At 43.3% G+C, this 17,494-nt stretch overlaps 1 protein-coding gene across 2 annotated transcripts in view; it reads right to left on the bottom strand.

Annotated features, from left to right (window-relative positions):
• HNF1A (HNF1 homeobox A) overlaps nt 1–17,494 on the bottom strand; it is an 85,366-nt gene that overhangs the window by 11,646 nt on the left and 56,226 nt on the right. Inside the window, exons 6-8 of one of the 2 annotated variants that reach the window (XM_078667703.1) lie at nt 11,786–11,987; nt 10,179–10,370; nt 102–223 (exon numbers count right to left, since the gene is read on the bottom strand). In XM_078667703.1, the coding sequence (XP_078523829.1) occupies nt 102–223; nt 10,179–10,370; nt 11,786–11,987 (516 nt within the window). Of the gene's footprint in view, nt 1–101; nt 224–10,178; nt 10,371–11,785; nt 12,000–17,494 lie in introns of both variants that reach the window. The other variant, XM_078667702.1, reaches the window with a different exon arrangement.

The raw sequence follows: 17,494 nt of genomic DNA, 5'->3' as shown, positions 1-17,494 counted from the left end.
CAGCAAAACACAATTAACTCCTAGATTGTGATCTAGCACTTGGGCAAGCAGGAAGAGAAAACACACTTTCTGGGAACCCCTCCCCGCCCCCATTGCTTTACCTGTCTTGTCGGTGTCAGACTGGCAATGGTGCCCAGGTTCGCGGTGTCTGTGATGACCATGGTCTGTGGGAAGAATCCTGATGGCGCATACTGGGCCACTTCCGACTTGTGTCCATATATAGCTGTGTGGAAATCATCACAAGAAATATGAATCTTCATCTCTGGGTCTCTGCTCTGTCCTCACCACCACATTCTTAACAGTACCACCTTATTTCCAACTACCTTCTGCTACACTTTCTATAGCTCACGTAGGTCATGCTTACACCTTTCTGTCCCTTCACTGTGCAGCCTTATTAATTCTAATTACGTCCCTCAGTTTTATGTTTCTTTTTGTTTGTTTTTTAACTTTTCCATCTTTATCCATCCATCTGTCTTTTTTGCTAATTTTATCTGTATATATCCATATTTAATTTGGGTTTTGTGTTAACATGGAAGCTCAAACTAGTATATATCCACATGTATTTTACTGATAAATTTGCACTCCGGCTTAAATGCCTCAGAGACATTCATGATCTGAAATCCCACATACGATAAATCAATGCATTTTTCTGAAAACATACACATATAAGTATCAACCTTCCTCATCGATACTGCTGTTTAAGCATCTTTGCTAAAGTTCCTTTCTTTTTAAAAAAAATAATTTTTTAACTCCCTTCCTGCACAGCTATTCGCTTGGCAGCAATGACTGACAGCATTTAGAATTACTCAACAAACAACCCAATTTCCGTTTTTTTCACATTTAAAAATAAATACAGACAGGAAAATAAATGGGTTTTTGTCTGTATTTATCTGTAAAAATAAGTAAATAGGAAAACAGGGAGCCTTAATTATAATGTTTTATGTAGCACTAAAAACACACTTCTGCTGTTTTTAAGAGCTCTGAGCAACCGCTGTAACTCACATGAGATATAATACTAGCTGTTTACAGATCTATTCCCTGCGGACCACATTTTTGCTGTAGTATCCCATCTTCTTTCTCCTCTTTTGTGCTTGCGCCTCTTTAACGCTCTGTTCTGATACTTTCGGGCTCTATTTCTTGATTACACCTATGCAATGCTTATTCTATTCAGCTCTTTTAGTTGCTCCCATGTCTGACATCTTTGTTCCCAATCTTCTGCCCTCCAGTAAAGGTCATCTCTTTTGTGTCCCTACTCTTACCTCTGTGTGTACAACTTACTGAGGTCTACAGCATAAAAAACTAATAGGTCTCAATATGCAACATGGATATTATGTCCTTGTATAAGTTGGGGTACTTAGTATCTTCATCTACATTTAGGTATTGGAATTTTGAATTCATCATTCAAGCTTGCCTAGAGGTATCTAAAATATCAGCCTGGGTTTAAATGACATCATTTAGAAAGAGCTGTCAATTCTTAGACAGGTTAATTATTAACAAGCCCTTATGCATATGTATTTTGGGAATTCCTAAAACTGAGCCCGTACTATGTGGATATTTAGAAATGGTTTTCCATGCTCTGGATCTCCAAGCATAGACGGTGACCTTTGGAGTATCCGTCTGCTCCTAAATAGGGCATTTTGGAAGCCTTGTGTATTTACCAAGAGATATTTGGACAATTCTTGCCATGTTTGGCTTTACTAGGTAAAAATCTCCTTCCTGTTACTTACATTTAGAAGTACTTGTCTCTCTTGACACCTAAGAATATAACCTACCCCCATGCTTACAATGTGATGTTAAAAGTCTCTGAATGTGTATAAATATGGATTTTAAAACATATCTGTCCTTGGTTAGAAAGAAACATTATGAAATCTCGACCAAATATAAAATTAACATATTAAAAGGAAACATAGTCCATGTCCAGACAGGGCTATGCACAGATTCTGGAGCTGCAGGCCATGTGGAATCTACATGGCAAGTGGTGTAGGAGGCCCCAGTCCAAACTAGCACCAAGAACATAGCACTAACTAGAATCCAGGCTAAGACGGTGAAGAATGTTGAGTGAAGAATATGACTATGGTGGTTATGATTATACCGAATATAGCAACTGCTATGGCGATTATGGTTATGAAAAAGCACACGGGTGAGGTGGTCATCAAAAAAGTTTCAAACCATCGTGAAATAGTCCATTTGCAACTTGTACCAAACACACGCAGAAATCACATTTTCTGGGTCCGAAATTAATTCAAGGTGGTGCCTGTTGCATGCAAAAAAGTTGCACTGGGAGTATAGCATGTTCCTGGAATGTAAGTCAAAGTTGTTGGGTCCCTATTGAAATTCACTTCTGAGTTTGCATTATGGGGGATAGTAAGACATCTCTGTCCATGCCTCAGTAGGCTTATAAAGAAAGTTCTGTGCTTAGGTCAGTATTTTAAGAATATTAAGACATCTAGGCTCTGGAATCAAAGTAGTCCAAAGTGTGCTATACAGAAACCAATATCAAATCTCAGAGCAGGTGTAAAGTGCATGTCAGCAAATACTTTTTGGACATTTAAAGGCTAAAAACTTAGAATTTACTATTGATCAGACACTTACCTTCTCCAAGTGCACCAAACAAGTTGTAGGTCATCCCTTCTCTACCCCTTTCTGCCAAGAAAACAGTGGTTCATTCTCTCATTACCTTCCATCCAGATTATGGAAATTCCTTATATATAGGCATTACGGACTATCTTATGTATCGCTACATGCCATACAGAACTCCACAGCATGGTTAGTACTGAATGTACCTGACACGTTTTCCACCAAGACTTTGCTTCCGCAGCTCCACTGACTCCCTATCAAGAAGCGCACACAATTCAAGCACTCTCTTCGGTCCATGGCACCGTTAATAACAATGTCCTTCACAACATCAGAAAGAAATTGCAGAACTGTACACCTCCATGCCTTTTGGCTCAACGTTGGCTAATCTTGCTGTAGTATCTTGCATCTGAAAACCAGATCGGGTGTCTGCTTTCTTTTATACCTATTTACTATGGAATTTTTTACCTCACTCCCTTATCATTTTTAAGTATCCTTTGCCCTTCATAAACCATCTGAAAACCTGACTTTACAGCTAGCCCACTTGATGCTCGACCTACTTCTTTTCTTTCTCTTAGGGGAGGGATGCCCTTTAGGTTAAATGCACACTTTAAAAATGCTAACATAACATAATCTGATCTCTATCCTTCCAGATCAGTGCCTGTTAATTAAACACATTTGCAAGAGTCATTCATTAAGAGCACTGTTGCATTGTATGTTTCGACAATAGAAATTGAGTTTCTGTTTTGCCCTTATTGGGTTTCCCACCAACACACTCACCACATGAGACTGTTAAAACACTTTTTTGTGAGCCTGCTATGTTCTTTTATTGAATACCTCTCACCTATGCTAAATTGTACTTTTGCCCCATGGTAAAGCAGACTCCCCAGGCATAATTGGTATATTTTCATATTTGGGCACTCTGATGAAACTGCAATAATTAATGCGTTTCTGTGTTCAGCAATTTGCTATACAAACAAGCATTTGTCCATTTTGCTCACACTTCTCTTCATTTAGTCGCACTTGGTACCTAGTAGGGCATTCATTTCAAGGAGGCAGAGTTCAAGGATGACTCAATTAGTTTAGTTATAGAATGAGATTCCAGTAAAAGGAATTGGCTGCGGTTATTGTTTAATTGGTCTTCTACAGGAGGCTTTGGCTTCAGGTGCATAGACGTGAAGCCATATTCTGTCCAATGTCCCATTGAATAACTCAGTAAGAAAAGGAAGGAGACCTGGGGCCAGATTTGCCATAATATACAGTGGTGCAGGGTCCTCTGGTGATACAAATTTGTCTCGGTTTATCAGTGCCGTGACTTGGTTGGGAGTCACCTCATTAAACTCCTACAAAAGAACTGGGCGAATAGTTTCGGAAGAGGTGAGCACAGCCCTAATTTCCTGGGTGGTCCCTTGCAAAGGTATTATAAATTTTAGCTATTTTTCATCAAAATTGTTTGCAGATCATCTGAGAGGCTGGGGCAGATTCCATGCAAGCTATGGGATTGGTAACTTCCTTGAGAATCTTATACAGTTCTTTTGTGGAGTTATCTGTGTTGCTGATTCTATCAACAACATGGTATTTCCTTGCTGCTTTGATGTTGTTATGATATATTCCTAAAGCCCTTTTATAGGTTATACTATCTTCAAGGATTTTTGAGGTCCTCCATTCGTGTTCCAATTTCTACATGCAGTTTTTTCCTTCTTTAAGGCATCTGTAAATCATGGTGCCAACATAGTCTTTGGTGTAAGATTGCTCAATTTAGCAGGGGCGACCTTGTCCAGTGTTTGAATGACCGCACTCTCTAAAACTTCCAAGGCCATTTTCATATCAGGCTGATCTGTCAAGGATGGAGGGGAAAAAGTGTGATGTGAAGGGGGAAAGTGCGACTTTACCCCAAAGCCTGATCAGCTTACGTGCTGTAGTCCTGACAACAGGGAGCCTTCCCACTTTAAAGTTGAATTTAATAACATAGTAGCCAATCCTGACCAGTGGGGCGCTGTGATCAACCGAGAGATTGGAAGCATTTGTGAATAATAAATCCCAAGTAGGTTCAGCTTCGTGGGTATGTCTGACCACTTTTTGGTGCATACGTGGAGATTCCAAGTCTGAGAGTATGCAGATGGTATCAGGTTCGGTAGTGAGTTCTGCATGGTAGTTTAAAGTCCCCAACCAGCAGAAAATTATCTGGTGGAAAAATATGATATGAAGGGCTAGAAACTCCATCAGTTTGTTGCTCAAAACTTTTTTTGTCCCAAAGGAGCCTGTATACAAGTGTCCCTCCAAGTTCCTTTTATGGTTGTGTCCAGCTTACAGATGCATATTTCTTCCACTCAATATGGAGCGACTCTACTATGGAAATTGTTATTGAGTTACGGAAGGCAATGGCTACACCCTCTGCCTTTCTTTTACTGTCAATCCCGATTAACTTATAGTCTGCAAGGAAAGTAAGCGGAATATAGAGGCAGGCTCCCGAGTGAAGCTAGGTTGCTGTCAGGAAGCAGACATCTTGCTTTTCTGTATCCAACAAGTCCCACAGCTCAGTCTCATGTTTTGGGATTGAACGCGCATTGCAATATAAACCGAGAAACTTATAGGTTTGGGCTGAGTCCTTACGTGCATATGCTTTCAACGTTATTTGGGGAAAGGGCAAGGAACATCTAAAATTGCAAATTTTACAAAAGTAGGGGCCGCATGTACTCTGACTACAGGAAGCAATAGTGTTTACCTTAATATCTCTTAGCTCAGTGCTTGAATAAGAAAGGTGCAACATGGTGTTACCTTTTAATGGAAAGAGACAAAGGGGGGGAAGATGCAGGGCTCCTGGCATGTGTGCTGGCGGCGCGTCCACACCCTCAGTTGACATAAGTAGCCCTCTGGCTATCAGGAGCGAAAGAAGAGATTGTGAGTATTACAATGGGGGAGAGCGGTCTAGGCAATCCTCCCCAGTTGTTGATAATGCTAAGATGGGTCCTTCCGCCCAATCCGCACACACTGATAGACTGGGGACTAGTCGTGAAGCCCTAAAATAATGTGTCCGGTGCAAGGTCCTGCCCGGCACCAGAGGAAGGTGAAACAGCTAAAAACAGTAGTAAAACGGCTTCCACTGATAACAAATTGCACTATGATTTGTTGCAGGTGTACTAAAACACATACAATCACACTCAGAATAAACTAAAAAAAGATTAAAAGTGATTTGTTATAGCAGCTGGGCTCAAATGAGGCACGACCTGTAGAGTGTTGCACGTCTGTGCCCTCAATTGAATTAAAATACCCTCCGGCTATCAAGAGCTAAAGAAGAGAGTGGGAGGGTTAGACTTCTAACCAGCCAGTAAAAATGGTGGGAGCGGTATAGGAAATTCTCTCCAATTGTTGGTAAAGCTAGGACAGGTCCTCTGCCCAATTAGCACATGCCATAACTGACCCGGGACTAGTCATGAAGCCCTAAAATAAAGTGTCTTTTGCACGGTCCTGCTCAGTAACATAGGTAGGTGCAACTGCTAAAAACAGTCGAAAAATGGCTCCCACTATAACACATTGCACTATGATCTATTGCATGTATACTAAAACACATACAATAACATGCAGAATAACTGTTAAAAAAGATTAAAGTTATTTGTTATACCATATGGGTTCAAATGAGGCACCACCTGTCGATCGAATACACTTGGCTTGAAGGGAAGGGGAAACCCCTGATTGTATGGCAGGAGGGGCTATACCCCTCTTTACAGTACAGACAAAAGCAAATGCACACTGGTTAGAGCTAACCAGGTGGGAGATGCTTAAAATGATGAACAGCACAGAGCTTGGACTTAATTCAATCAAGGAAGAACTGAGAGCAATCCGCCTCATTGCGATGCAGTACTGACATGCACTATACATAGTGACTGTGATGGAGAAAGGGAGGGGTGTGTGCCAAGATGAGTGCGTCATGCTGCACATTTATCCATGGGAACGATATGGACAACTGAACATTGACTCTTGCCATCCAAGCACAGAACCATTAACAAGGAGACATGCAAGAGGAGGGAGGCGTCTCTCATAATAGGAACGCATATCGAATTGGTTCTCCTGGCTCCCCCTGTGGATCGCCGGTCTTTGCACATTGTTGTTGCCAGTTTTAATTGTGTTTTTGTTTTTGTGTGGACCTGTACACACGGGGGACTTCTTGCTGAAGAACGCAGTCCTCAAACTGGGAAAAATGCAAATTACTAGGAAAGTAGTGATTGTCGAAGGCAAGCATAAGAACAAAATGCCCCCAATAGAGTAACCGTCACAAAGTTTGCATTAGATAGTGTAGTTGACAAATCAACTAGAGGTGGGTATGTTAATATGGAAAAAGTGGGCAAGGTTATGAGAAACGAAACATTCATTTGTGAATGAAATCATGTCCTTATTAACAAATGCTCCTGTTGTGAACTCCACATCACCCCCCCCCCTCTCAAATACGTAGTCAGGCAGAGACCTAGGACCGAGGTTATTAATTGACAAGTCATAGGCGGGGTGGCACGTAGCTGGCAGACAAACTCCTGGACAGGAAACCTTAGTTCAATCCCACAGATAGGCACAGCGATACTACAATAGTCAAGGGAGATTGGCCAATATAGTACACTTGGCCAGAGGGGGTACGTGTGCTCCTACAACATCATAAAGTTAGATGAAACATAAGATCAGAACATGTAGCTAATCAGAACACTGCACACGCAGTGAGCAAATGCTCCCTGTGCCGGACATCTGGACACGTTACCCACAGGCCACATTGTGTCCATGCATGGCCAAGACCCACCTGGATTATCCATCAAACAATTAATTTATGACTCCAAAGGCAGCAACTTACATTCCTTACCGTACAAGGATCACCAGAACCGCTTATGTCATACAATGAACTGTATATAAGAACATCTCAAATCGACTGTAAATTGAGACAGACCCTATCCCTGAAACTGATCTCCAGGCTACAATGTTTTATTAAATGAACTGTACCTGTTTTGCCAAACGCCTCTTGTCTCTTGTTTTTAAAGGCATCTCATAGTCAAGACACAGCAATAAAATACCACAGAGAGTCATAAAAATGACCACAAGAGGAAATGTGAGTGGGCAATGGAGACTACAGTCATAGAGGACATTAGCTTCCAGGGTTGGGTCTGAGACACACTGCCACAGACACTGGAGGACCGGTAGTTAACTTTCAGATCAGTTACAGCAGAGCCCTATAAAAAAAGTCAGTGGGAGCTGAAGATTGCATGTGGCAACATCAGTTGTTTCAACTCTACTTCGCACCTGTTATTCCATTCCTCCTCTCTATTCCTTGTCCTGACCCTTTTTTTGTCTTGGACGGACTTTGGTTTTTGACTCGGCTGTAATTTTGCACTGACTTCTGATATCCTCTGTTATTAGGCTTTTGCAACTATGAAACTTTGCGACTAAGACTATACCTGCCTAGGTGCACAACTCTTCTTTAGTTTTCAGGCAAGTTTCCGCGTTTGCCTGAGGTTTGTTACAGCAATACCTCCTCTAATATTGGGTAAACCACGTTTTGTCATCATACCTATTGTGAAACTCTTCTTTTGTTACTCTCTACCCTTCTATTTCTTCTCTTGACAGTAAGTCCTAGTGTGCACCTGCAACGCTCTGCCATCCTTTACTTCAGAGAGTCCAGTCCTTCTAAGAGCCACTCTTCTCAAAACTGGTACAGTTCTATTTCTCTTTCTAACCACTTTTCGAAACAGGGGCACCCTACTCTCCTGGACTGCAATACGGGGTTTGGGATCACCAATCAGGGGAGAAAGTGGAATTACCCTCACTATCCTTCGAGCCGCGTTACAAAGGTTGTGATTTTGTGACATAACTGCAGCAGTATCAGAAGATGACAAATCATGCAGCCTAACTTCTTTGAACAAAATGGAATCCATGCGATGAAAGTTTATAAAATCAAAGATTTCACATTAATATTTGGGAAGGGATCTCTCCTTAATAACAAAGCAATTGATTGTAGGGGTGGTGGTAGAGGCTGGATCAGGAGACCTAAATGCGGACAGTTGCTGCTGTCTTATGTCGCTACAAGAATATTTTCAATTCATAGGGAGGAAAAGTGGGAAATTGGGCAAGAAAATATCCTTAATAGTATACATTGATAGTCTTGGTACAACAAGGCTTGCCTGTGGGCTTAAGAGCAAGCAGTTTATAGGAGGAGTAAGTAATAAAGAGGGAGACCGTATTCAGAAGGCCAGAATTTTGGACAGTGCGTGTGATCCAGGGGCAGACTGGCACAGTTGGACCTATCCTCTGGCATGCCTGTTCAGCACAGGCATGCAGCTGCTCTGGAGATATAGGGTGCCATGCTGGAGAAGAGGTGTGCCCAGCAGAGCGCTTAAGCACTAATTCAGTGAGAAAAGCAGAACGGGGAAAGAACATTTGAACTGGACCCTAGCTGCTCCTGTTCTGGTAACCAGATTTCCTTGGAGACCACAACTACTGGCAACTTCAAACAATCTAAAGCAATAAAATGAAAGGTAATCCAATGAAATAGTTAAAAGTGCCACGCAGACCATCATCATACCAGTGCAATAAGATAGGTACAGCGGTGTGGGCACATGCACCCCCAGCAATTACAAGGAAGTAAAGGCAGGACTACAACTCCTCAAAGCCTCTTTAGGAGAGGTCTTACTATAGGTCAGTATCGTTGTAGTTGTGTAGCTGCCCTGAAGATCACGGCACCATGCTGGAGACACGGCGTGCCCAGCAGAGCCTAGAGCACTAAGCGAGTGGGGGAAGCATGATGGAGAGGACAAAGTCCAACTGGAGGCAACCTGCTTCCGTTGTATTAACAAGCACCACAGCTACTGGGACCTTAAAACAAGCTAAATCAGTGCGTAAGGTAAACACAAAATAATTAAGAGCAGCACTCAGGCAGCGATCATACAAGAGCAGCAGGATAGGTACTGCAGCATATGATTTTCTTTTTTCCATATTATTTTCACCTTTTAGCACAGGGCGTAGTTCTCAAGACAATTGCTACTATTTAAAAAAATTAAAAAAATGCATTTGTTCCCCAGCATACACATTTTGAACAAAGTTAAACCTCAATCAACACATAAAACCGATACACCATATGAAACCGAAAGAGCTCATGGAGAGCCGCCGAGTAATATTTGTTGCTCGCAAGGAGTGTCCTCATGATAAAGCATATCCCCAAAGTGTGAGTGGGGGGTGCTGCCTTGTGGAAGAAGACTCTAATGTAAGGTAAATCCCTGGTTACCTAAGTGGGTGTAAGCACCAGAAGCGATACACTGGCATAGCAGTAGTGAGTAATTGGAGGTATTAATTAATTCCAAATTTGTAAAGCGTGATTTATCACCCCTAAGGGTATCTGGGTGCTGTCGGGGAGATTAAGTCAGCTATTCCCCAGAGTCACATGATGCTAAGCTGAGCTGCCGCCGGTGCCGGTGATCGAACCGTAAGCCCCATGCTATGTAATCACCCACTCTGGCCGCTGTGCTACACCTCTCCCTGGTCTGAGTGATATGGATTTAATTAGGGAGACTGTGTCTTTGGCTTCCATTCTCCACGCCCCTTTGAGCTCTTGGATAACTGTGTTTAGTACTTACCATGAGGATTCTGAAGTTGGGCCATGGTGGCCATGAAAGGACTGGAGGTCATGTGACTCTGAACTTGCTGCATCAGCGGAGGTTGGTGGGACGGATGGAGGTGCTGGGAGAACTGGACAGGCTGGAGAGTAGTGAGGCTGCTACCCATGCTGTTAATCACTGGAACGCTCTGCGCTTGGGATGACGTCAGGCCTGAAATGCAACGAAAAGGAATGTAAAAAGCCAAAACAAGAGAGTGATCGACTGTAAAAAGATGCCGAAGAACCAAAACAAATATATAAACTACGGTAACTAAATGGAACCTTAAGTATTAGGTCAGCTTGTACTCAGTTTGAAATAAATGCTCTTAGGCTTCGAATTGCAGAAGTAATAGGTGTTAATATCACCCACATCTATTTTACTAAAACAAGAGATACTCAATGAAGCTGGACTTTGAAGTACAACAGCTGTAGCTGTTTGATAGCAGCACTAACTTGACTAGAACACTGCAGCTCTGTAAGCTTCCTTTAGCGGGGCCTGGTCTGTGCCAATGAGCTCAGGCAGGGTACGCTCTCTCCAGCTTCTAGAAGAGCCTAATTGCATAGCGCTTTGCAGTATGAAGACATGTATTAATGCTCCATAACCTCTTCTCTGCCCTCTGTATGTGCTACTAGGATGGACCTAGAATTGAGGACCAATGTATCACTTCGAAGGAGTGTCGGCTCTTTGTGAAGGCTGAGTTCTAGGGATAGTACTTACCACCGGAGAACACAAGATTATAAATGTGACTATGCGCAGGTCATAAAAAGTAGTTGCTATTATTAGCATATACTAAACCTAGAGACAATACCTTTCTATTACTTGTATTTAGTAAGGCTGACTCTGGAGAGAACTTGATTATGCCCAAGCTGGAATACAGTAGATGTTAAACGCTGCTCACATGGACAGTAAATAATCCAGGAACTGGTATGAGTGAAGGCTGGGCCAATGACAATGACTTACCTACCCCTTGCGTGAAGCAGCAGTATTAGTATAGACTGGCACCAGAGATGACTTTCCGCTCACCATGGTTTTGTCCCTGGAGTTGAATAATCCTGATCTGAGTGGCAGTGCCTTGTCTTTCTCTATGATTTAGGCACCGTTGTTGCCAAAGTCTCATTCCATAGACAATAACTTAACATACTACTGAGTTGGAGATACCAATGGTGGTGAAGGTTGTTCTCTGATGCAGCGTTTACCGATCGCTAATGGGTCGGGTATCTTAGTGAGACTGACTGTTGTCTTAGTTAAAACTGACATGGAGGTACAGGTGTAGGAGAAGACTTTGCCCAGAAACTATGACTTGTCACTTAGGTGGAGCGCGGGTTACGTAAAAGTGGCCCACTTATCTATGGCCAAGATGGAGGCACAAGTTCTGATGATGACAAGCCTCAGAAACAAGGAGTTCATTCTTACTATGTTGAGTGTTGGTGCTTGTGATGACTGAGCCTAGGGATGATTACATACTCATACCTAAGGTTTAGATATCAGTATTCGTATGGTTTTATAGACCACGCCCAGGGAAAAGGCATGTGTTGGGCAAGTCTGTTTCCAGCAGCTATGACTTACCTCTATTGATTATGACTTACCTATCACAAGGGTGGAGGATCCGGTGTTGGTGAAGCCTGGCCCCAGTGACGATGACTCTCCAGGTCCAATGGTCATGACGCTGGGCAGCGACGCCATGATCAGGTTCTGAGTCGGTTGGCTGAGGCCATGTGGGTTGTTCTCGATGCTGTGCAGAGCGGTGAGAGTACTGACCGGAGGCAGAGTTCCACCCGAGGTAGAGATCTGAAAAGGGAACTAGGATATAAAACAAACATTCTGAGCTGTCCCAAGACTGTTGTCTCCAAGATTCAATCTTCAGCCTTGTAGCTGTCAATACGTAGGTGTCTGATCCCCTCTCGTGATCTTGGGGCGTTTCTGCCACATCTCACCCATCCAGAACAACCGACAATACATTAGTGCAATAATTCCAAGAACTTGGGCAACGGAAAAAATGGAATAGCTGCTGACTGCTTTTTCCACAGTCTCAATGGAGGGAGTTATGTACACCAAAGGCTGTGACAATATTCCTCATTTAACTGGATCTATGTTGGTAATTATGCGTATATCCAATGAGTAAATACTGAATAACATATGGCGCATGGCAATAGCAGGAAGTATATCATCAGAGGGCCTTTCTCTTTATAGGCGTTTCAAGACTAACGGTGTCAACGATATTGGCCAGAGTAGACCTCCCAGTAAAGGTCACAAATCAAACATCCCACCAAGCATTTTAAAGCTGGTTGTGTTGGCGTAGAAAGCTAAACAATTCATTCTACCTTGTAGGGAAAAAACAGACATACACCATGCTATGGTAATATTTTTAGTCACAGGTGCTTTTACTATACTAGAACCCCCAGGTACTTTTAAAATATTACAAAACGCAGGTACATTTGCAGTATGAGAAATGAAAGGTGTTATTACTATACTATGAAATGCAAGTACGATTACTGAAATAGAAATTGCAAGTACTATTAGATTACAGGAAATTCCAGATGTTACGAAACTAAAACTTTCAGATGCTGTTACAATATGACATAGTGCTATTCAATACCTACACTAAGAATTCCAGATGCTATTACAAAACTTGAAGTTGAGTGTTATCACAATAAAGATGTCTAAATGTTGTTACAATTGTAGATGTACCAATTGCTATTACAGCACTTGAAATCCTCATATTATAACGATGCTAGAAATATCAAATGTCATTGCAATACTAGAAATCCCAGGTTCTATTATAGTATAATAAATCATGGCTGCTATTGGAGCTTTAGCATTCCTGGGTGTTATTACTATTCCATAAATTCCAGGTGGTGTTACGATACCAAACATCTCAAGAACTATTACACTATATTTCCCACACATTCTACGTGTGATAAATCATGGATGTAAGTACAGTACTAGAAATCAGAGGCAGGGTTACTTTACTAGAGATGCCAGGTAGTATTGATATTTTAAAAGGGCACGTATTACTATACGCTGGTGTGTCGACGACGTTTCGATCCACATGAAATGGGATCATCATCAGGACTGGGTTGGGTTGGAAGGCAGTGCTGGATCCGTGGCCCGGGTCATGAATCGCCGTGGTCTGGGACGCCTGTGAGGTGGCGGTAGAGGCGGTATCAGCGAGCGATCAGCTGAAATCCGGCCGCGGAGTCGTCATGCGTGGGTTCGGCGAGGAATGCGGAACAGGGCGCTCATTCACGTGGGAAGGACGATGTCCAAGGAGTCCAGGGGGCCGATCCCGTAGTGATCGGTCTTGAGAGACTGAATCTCTGGCAGGCATGGAGTCGGCACGAAGCTCGAACAATGCTGGCGTTTCCCGTTTTTCCCTCACAGGCGTCCCAGACCACGGCGATTCATGACCCGGGGCCAAGGATCCAGCACTGCCTTCGAACCCAACCCAGTCCTGATGATGATCCCAATTCATGTGGATCGAAACGCCGTCGACACACCAGCGCAGCCATAGGCGCTTTACACAGAGTGGTTCACGAACAGTAAAATTGTATTGAAGTCGAAACGAACTCTTCTAGCCATCCAGAAGCATACTGTGCCAATTATTCACTGTATATATCTCGGCACCAGTCAACTTGCGCCGCCCACGCTGTTCACATTGTCACCTGAGTCGCTACTTCGGTCTTCACTCACAAACCACGAGCACCACGTGCAATTTGGGTTGCCACAATTGCTTTTTAGGTCGAGGTACTATCCGGTTCGTCAGATCCGGAAGTAGCGAGATCTTATGTTTCTTAGAGGGGCTCTTAATCCCGCCTCTAATTTTGTCTCTCTCCCATTGGCTGGCTTCCTAAATGGAGGCCAGCCATTGCAGGAGAGAGCCGTCACTCCAAATAGGCTCCGTCCTTTTCGGATTTGGAGGTGTGTTCGGCGTTCTTCTTTCCACTTTTTAGCCACTCCTACTTTTGAACACCGAACACGCCCCAAATCCGAAAAAAACCGGAAGCTTGTGTCCGCCATTGTTTGTCTCGTCTGGCCGTGAGAGGACATGAGGCAGCCCGCTGGTAAGTTTTGCTAGCTCTTGCACCAGCCTTGCACAAGCCGTGGCCGTTCTGTTGTGGCTCCCGCTGTCCTCCCTCCCGCTGTTCCCGCCCCCTCCCGCTGTTCATGTCTGTCCGCTAGTAGGATACATAAATTAATTAAATGGATATAGTAAACTTGCGGGAGGTTTGACCCGTCAATGTTTACAGTGTCTGCGCAATACTGTTTACATTCGTAGAACACGCCCTATACAAGCTCTTGCACCAGCCTTGCACAAGCCGTGGCCGTTCTGTTCCGGGAATTGCGTCCATTTTCCAGCTCCGCCCCATTTGTAATGGTGTCACTGTCTCAATCATGGAAATAAAAAAGTGGTCGGCCATTCCGTTAAGCTTTAACTCCTCTCGAAAAACCCATGTCGCCCGGATTTTTGAGAGAACAAAAATCATAATTTAATTAAATATTGCTCCTTTTAAGAACGTGTAGAAAAGTGTTAACTTGTTCGTGTCTGTCTGTGTCCTCTGTGAAGGTGCCCAAAACATACTTTGGATAAGGGCTAGCAATCACTTGTGCAGTATTTACACTGCCCCAGGGGTGTGAGGGGACCTCTGAACCGCAAACGTTGCTTTATTTTTCAAACGAACTGTAGATGGGGCGCTGCACTTGTTGAAACTTAAAGTTGGACTGAAATCCACTTTGTTTGATTTTCTATGGGGGCGCACCAAGAAGGAAGTCCAGAAATGTAGTCACTTGTATAAGTAGAAAAGTTCTTTATTTATTTTTGTCAATATTGTGGTGATATGTACTTGGGAGGAACTTAGAGTTACGGTGTAGCCCACTATCTTCTGACATATTCTCAGAGATATTGTGTTCAGATCGTATGAGGTCTAAGTCGACCTCCATTTCCTCACTGAGAGCAGTCAAACAATGTAAATTTTTAATTTCAGCAATAGACATAGTCACAGGTTCCCCTGGATCCCCAAAGATAGGATTACAAGTTGATTTGTTGCTGAAAAAATCTTTTAATTTTAGCTGCCTTGTAAATCTAAATAGATCCACATGTAAGTCAGAAAAGTCACCATCCTGTGTAGGACAAAACCCCAAACCTTTACATAACAGTGAATTTTCATCTGTATCCAAATTCCTGTCTGTGGTCGTATCTATACATTCGCGAAAAAATTTGATAATATAACACTAGATGAATCCAATAAGAAAAGAATGAGAGAGGAGAGTGAGGAATTAAAATCAGAAAGTAGCACCTCACTTTCTTCAGTTGAAAGCATGTCCTCCACAACAACCTCAGGTGGGCTCCCTTTAGTTGCAGGCCCCTCTACCTTTCAGAAAGAAATGGCGAAACTAAGAATAAGTGGAGATCAAGCCAGAAAGGTACAACATCAAAAAAGACAAGGAGAGGGGGTAGGAGGCACCAAAGGGGCAACAGGGGATCAGGGCGAAGAACAGCCGAGGAGATCAGAGAGAGCGAAGACCAAACCCAAGGAACAACTGAAACAATAGAACAGAATGGAGAGATTACAAATGGAAAAGGAGGGAGTAACACAGAACTGAGGGTGATTAACCTTTCAGACAGGAATTTGGATACAGATGAAAATTCACTGTTATGTAAAGGTTTGGGGTTTTGTCCTACACAGGATGGTGACTTTTCTGACTTACATGTGGATCTATTTAGATTTACAAGGCAGCTAAAATTAAAAGATTTTTTCAGCAACAAATCAACTTGTAATCCTATCTTTGGGGATCCAGGGGAACCTGTGACTATGTCTATTGCTGAAATTAAAAATTTACATTGTTTGACTGCTCTCAGTGAGGAAATGGAGGTCGACTTAGACCTCATACGATCTGAACACAATATCTCTGAGAATATGTCAGAAGATAGTGGGCTACACCGTAACTCTAAGTTCCTCCCAAGTACATATCACCACAATATTGACAAAAATAAATAAAGAACTTTTCTACTTATACAAGTGACTACATTTCTGGACTTCCTTCTTGGTGCGCCCCCATAGAAAATCAAACAAAGTACTTTTTGATCTGGAAAGCACAGCGACGTCAATTAGCAGCTGACGTCGGGGTTGGCGGCACAAAACTTTAAAGACTCTTGTTGGAACTGGGTTTTAGGTGCGGCATCGTATGGTCCGCTGCTACATTTTTTGTGATTGGACTGAAATCCATTCGGGGTCAATCCAACAGCGATAGTCAGTCTTCACTTTAAAACAAACGGGCATCTTCAGTTTTTGTCTCCTCTCTTGTCCTTCTGTATCTAGCATCAACTCTTCCCCCTTACAATATATTTATAGTCCGTCCTTAGTGTCTTTGCCCATACCCTTCCCCTGTGTGCCCGCCCTAGTCCCTCTTCGGTGTCCCTGACTACCCCGCCCCCTTTTGTGCCCTAGCTGTCAGCGCCAGCAAGTGCTTCGGAAGGTCTGCCTGTTTCCTCTGTTCTTCCCTATGGCGCTCAGCCGGCGCCTCTGTGTGCGCATTGCCTATGCGTCGATGGGGACACTGATCGGAGTTTCTGCCTTCCTGGCATGAAACGTGGCTTTTGGACAGCCCTGGACGGCGGCCATGGGGGGTCTTTCAGGTAGGAAAGTGTCGGGTTGAAAAAGAAAAGTAGGACATAAGGTACAGTAGGGAAGGGCCATGTCATGGCTACAGTTGCGGGAGGAGAGGGTCGCAACAATATGGGGAGGGGTTTTATCAGGTAATGTGGGGGTGTAATGTCCTGGGAGATATCAGTGCTAATATTTAGCGGTCCCATGCAGTAGGGGAATTCTTCAGGTACACTTGGCCAGGCTTTTAGATCTGCAGAAACGTTTGTTCTTCAACGCCACAGGCTAGGAAGACAGCTTAAAACAGAGGCGCTGCCAGGTACATTAGCATGAGCGAGGGTCGGAGGCCAGTACTACATGAATGTGGCGGTGAGATAGTAAACAAAAGTGTGCCAGGTGTGGGGAAGCGGTGATCACAGAATGTGGACTTTCAGGTGCAGCAAAGGTGAATGGAGATTGTTCCAGGTACAGGTAGGGAAGGGAGCAGCATTCGAGAAACGGTTTGTGTCAAGTGCCACAGGTTTATGTGGCCCAAGTTGGAATAAGCAGGGCGCTCTACGGGGTATTTATTTGTAATTTTGCAATTTTTATATAGCGTGGACATGATCCGAAGGCTTCAGAGCGCTTTACAACAGTAGCAGGGTACCTGAGTTACAGCGAGTTACAGTTATGCGAGCGTGCAAATCTCTTGAA

This window comes from Lissotriton helveticus, chromosome 11 (genome assembly GCF_964261635.1).
Source record: "Lissotriton helveticus chromosome 11, aLisHel1.1, whole genome shotgun sequence".
In the NCBI taxonomy this organism is placed as follows: domain Eukaryota; kingdom Metazoa; phylum Chordata; class Amphibia; order Caudata; family Salamandridae; genus Lissotriton; species Lissotriton helveticus.
Note: the sequence above shows the minus strand (reverse complement) of the source record. Positions and strands in the feature narration are given on the sequence as shown.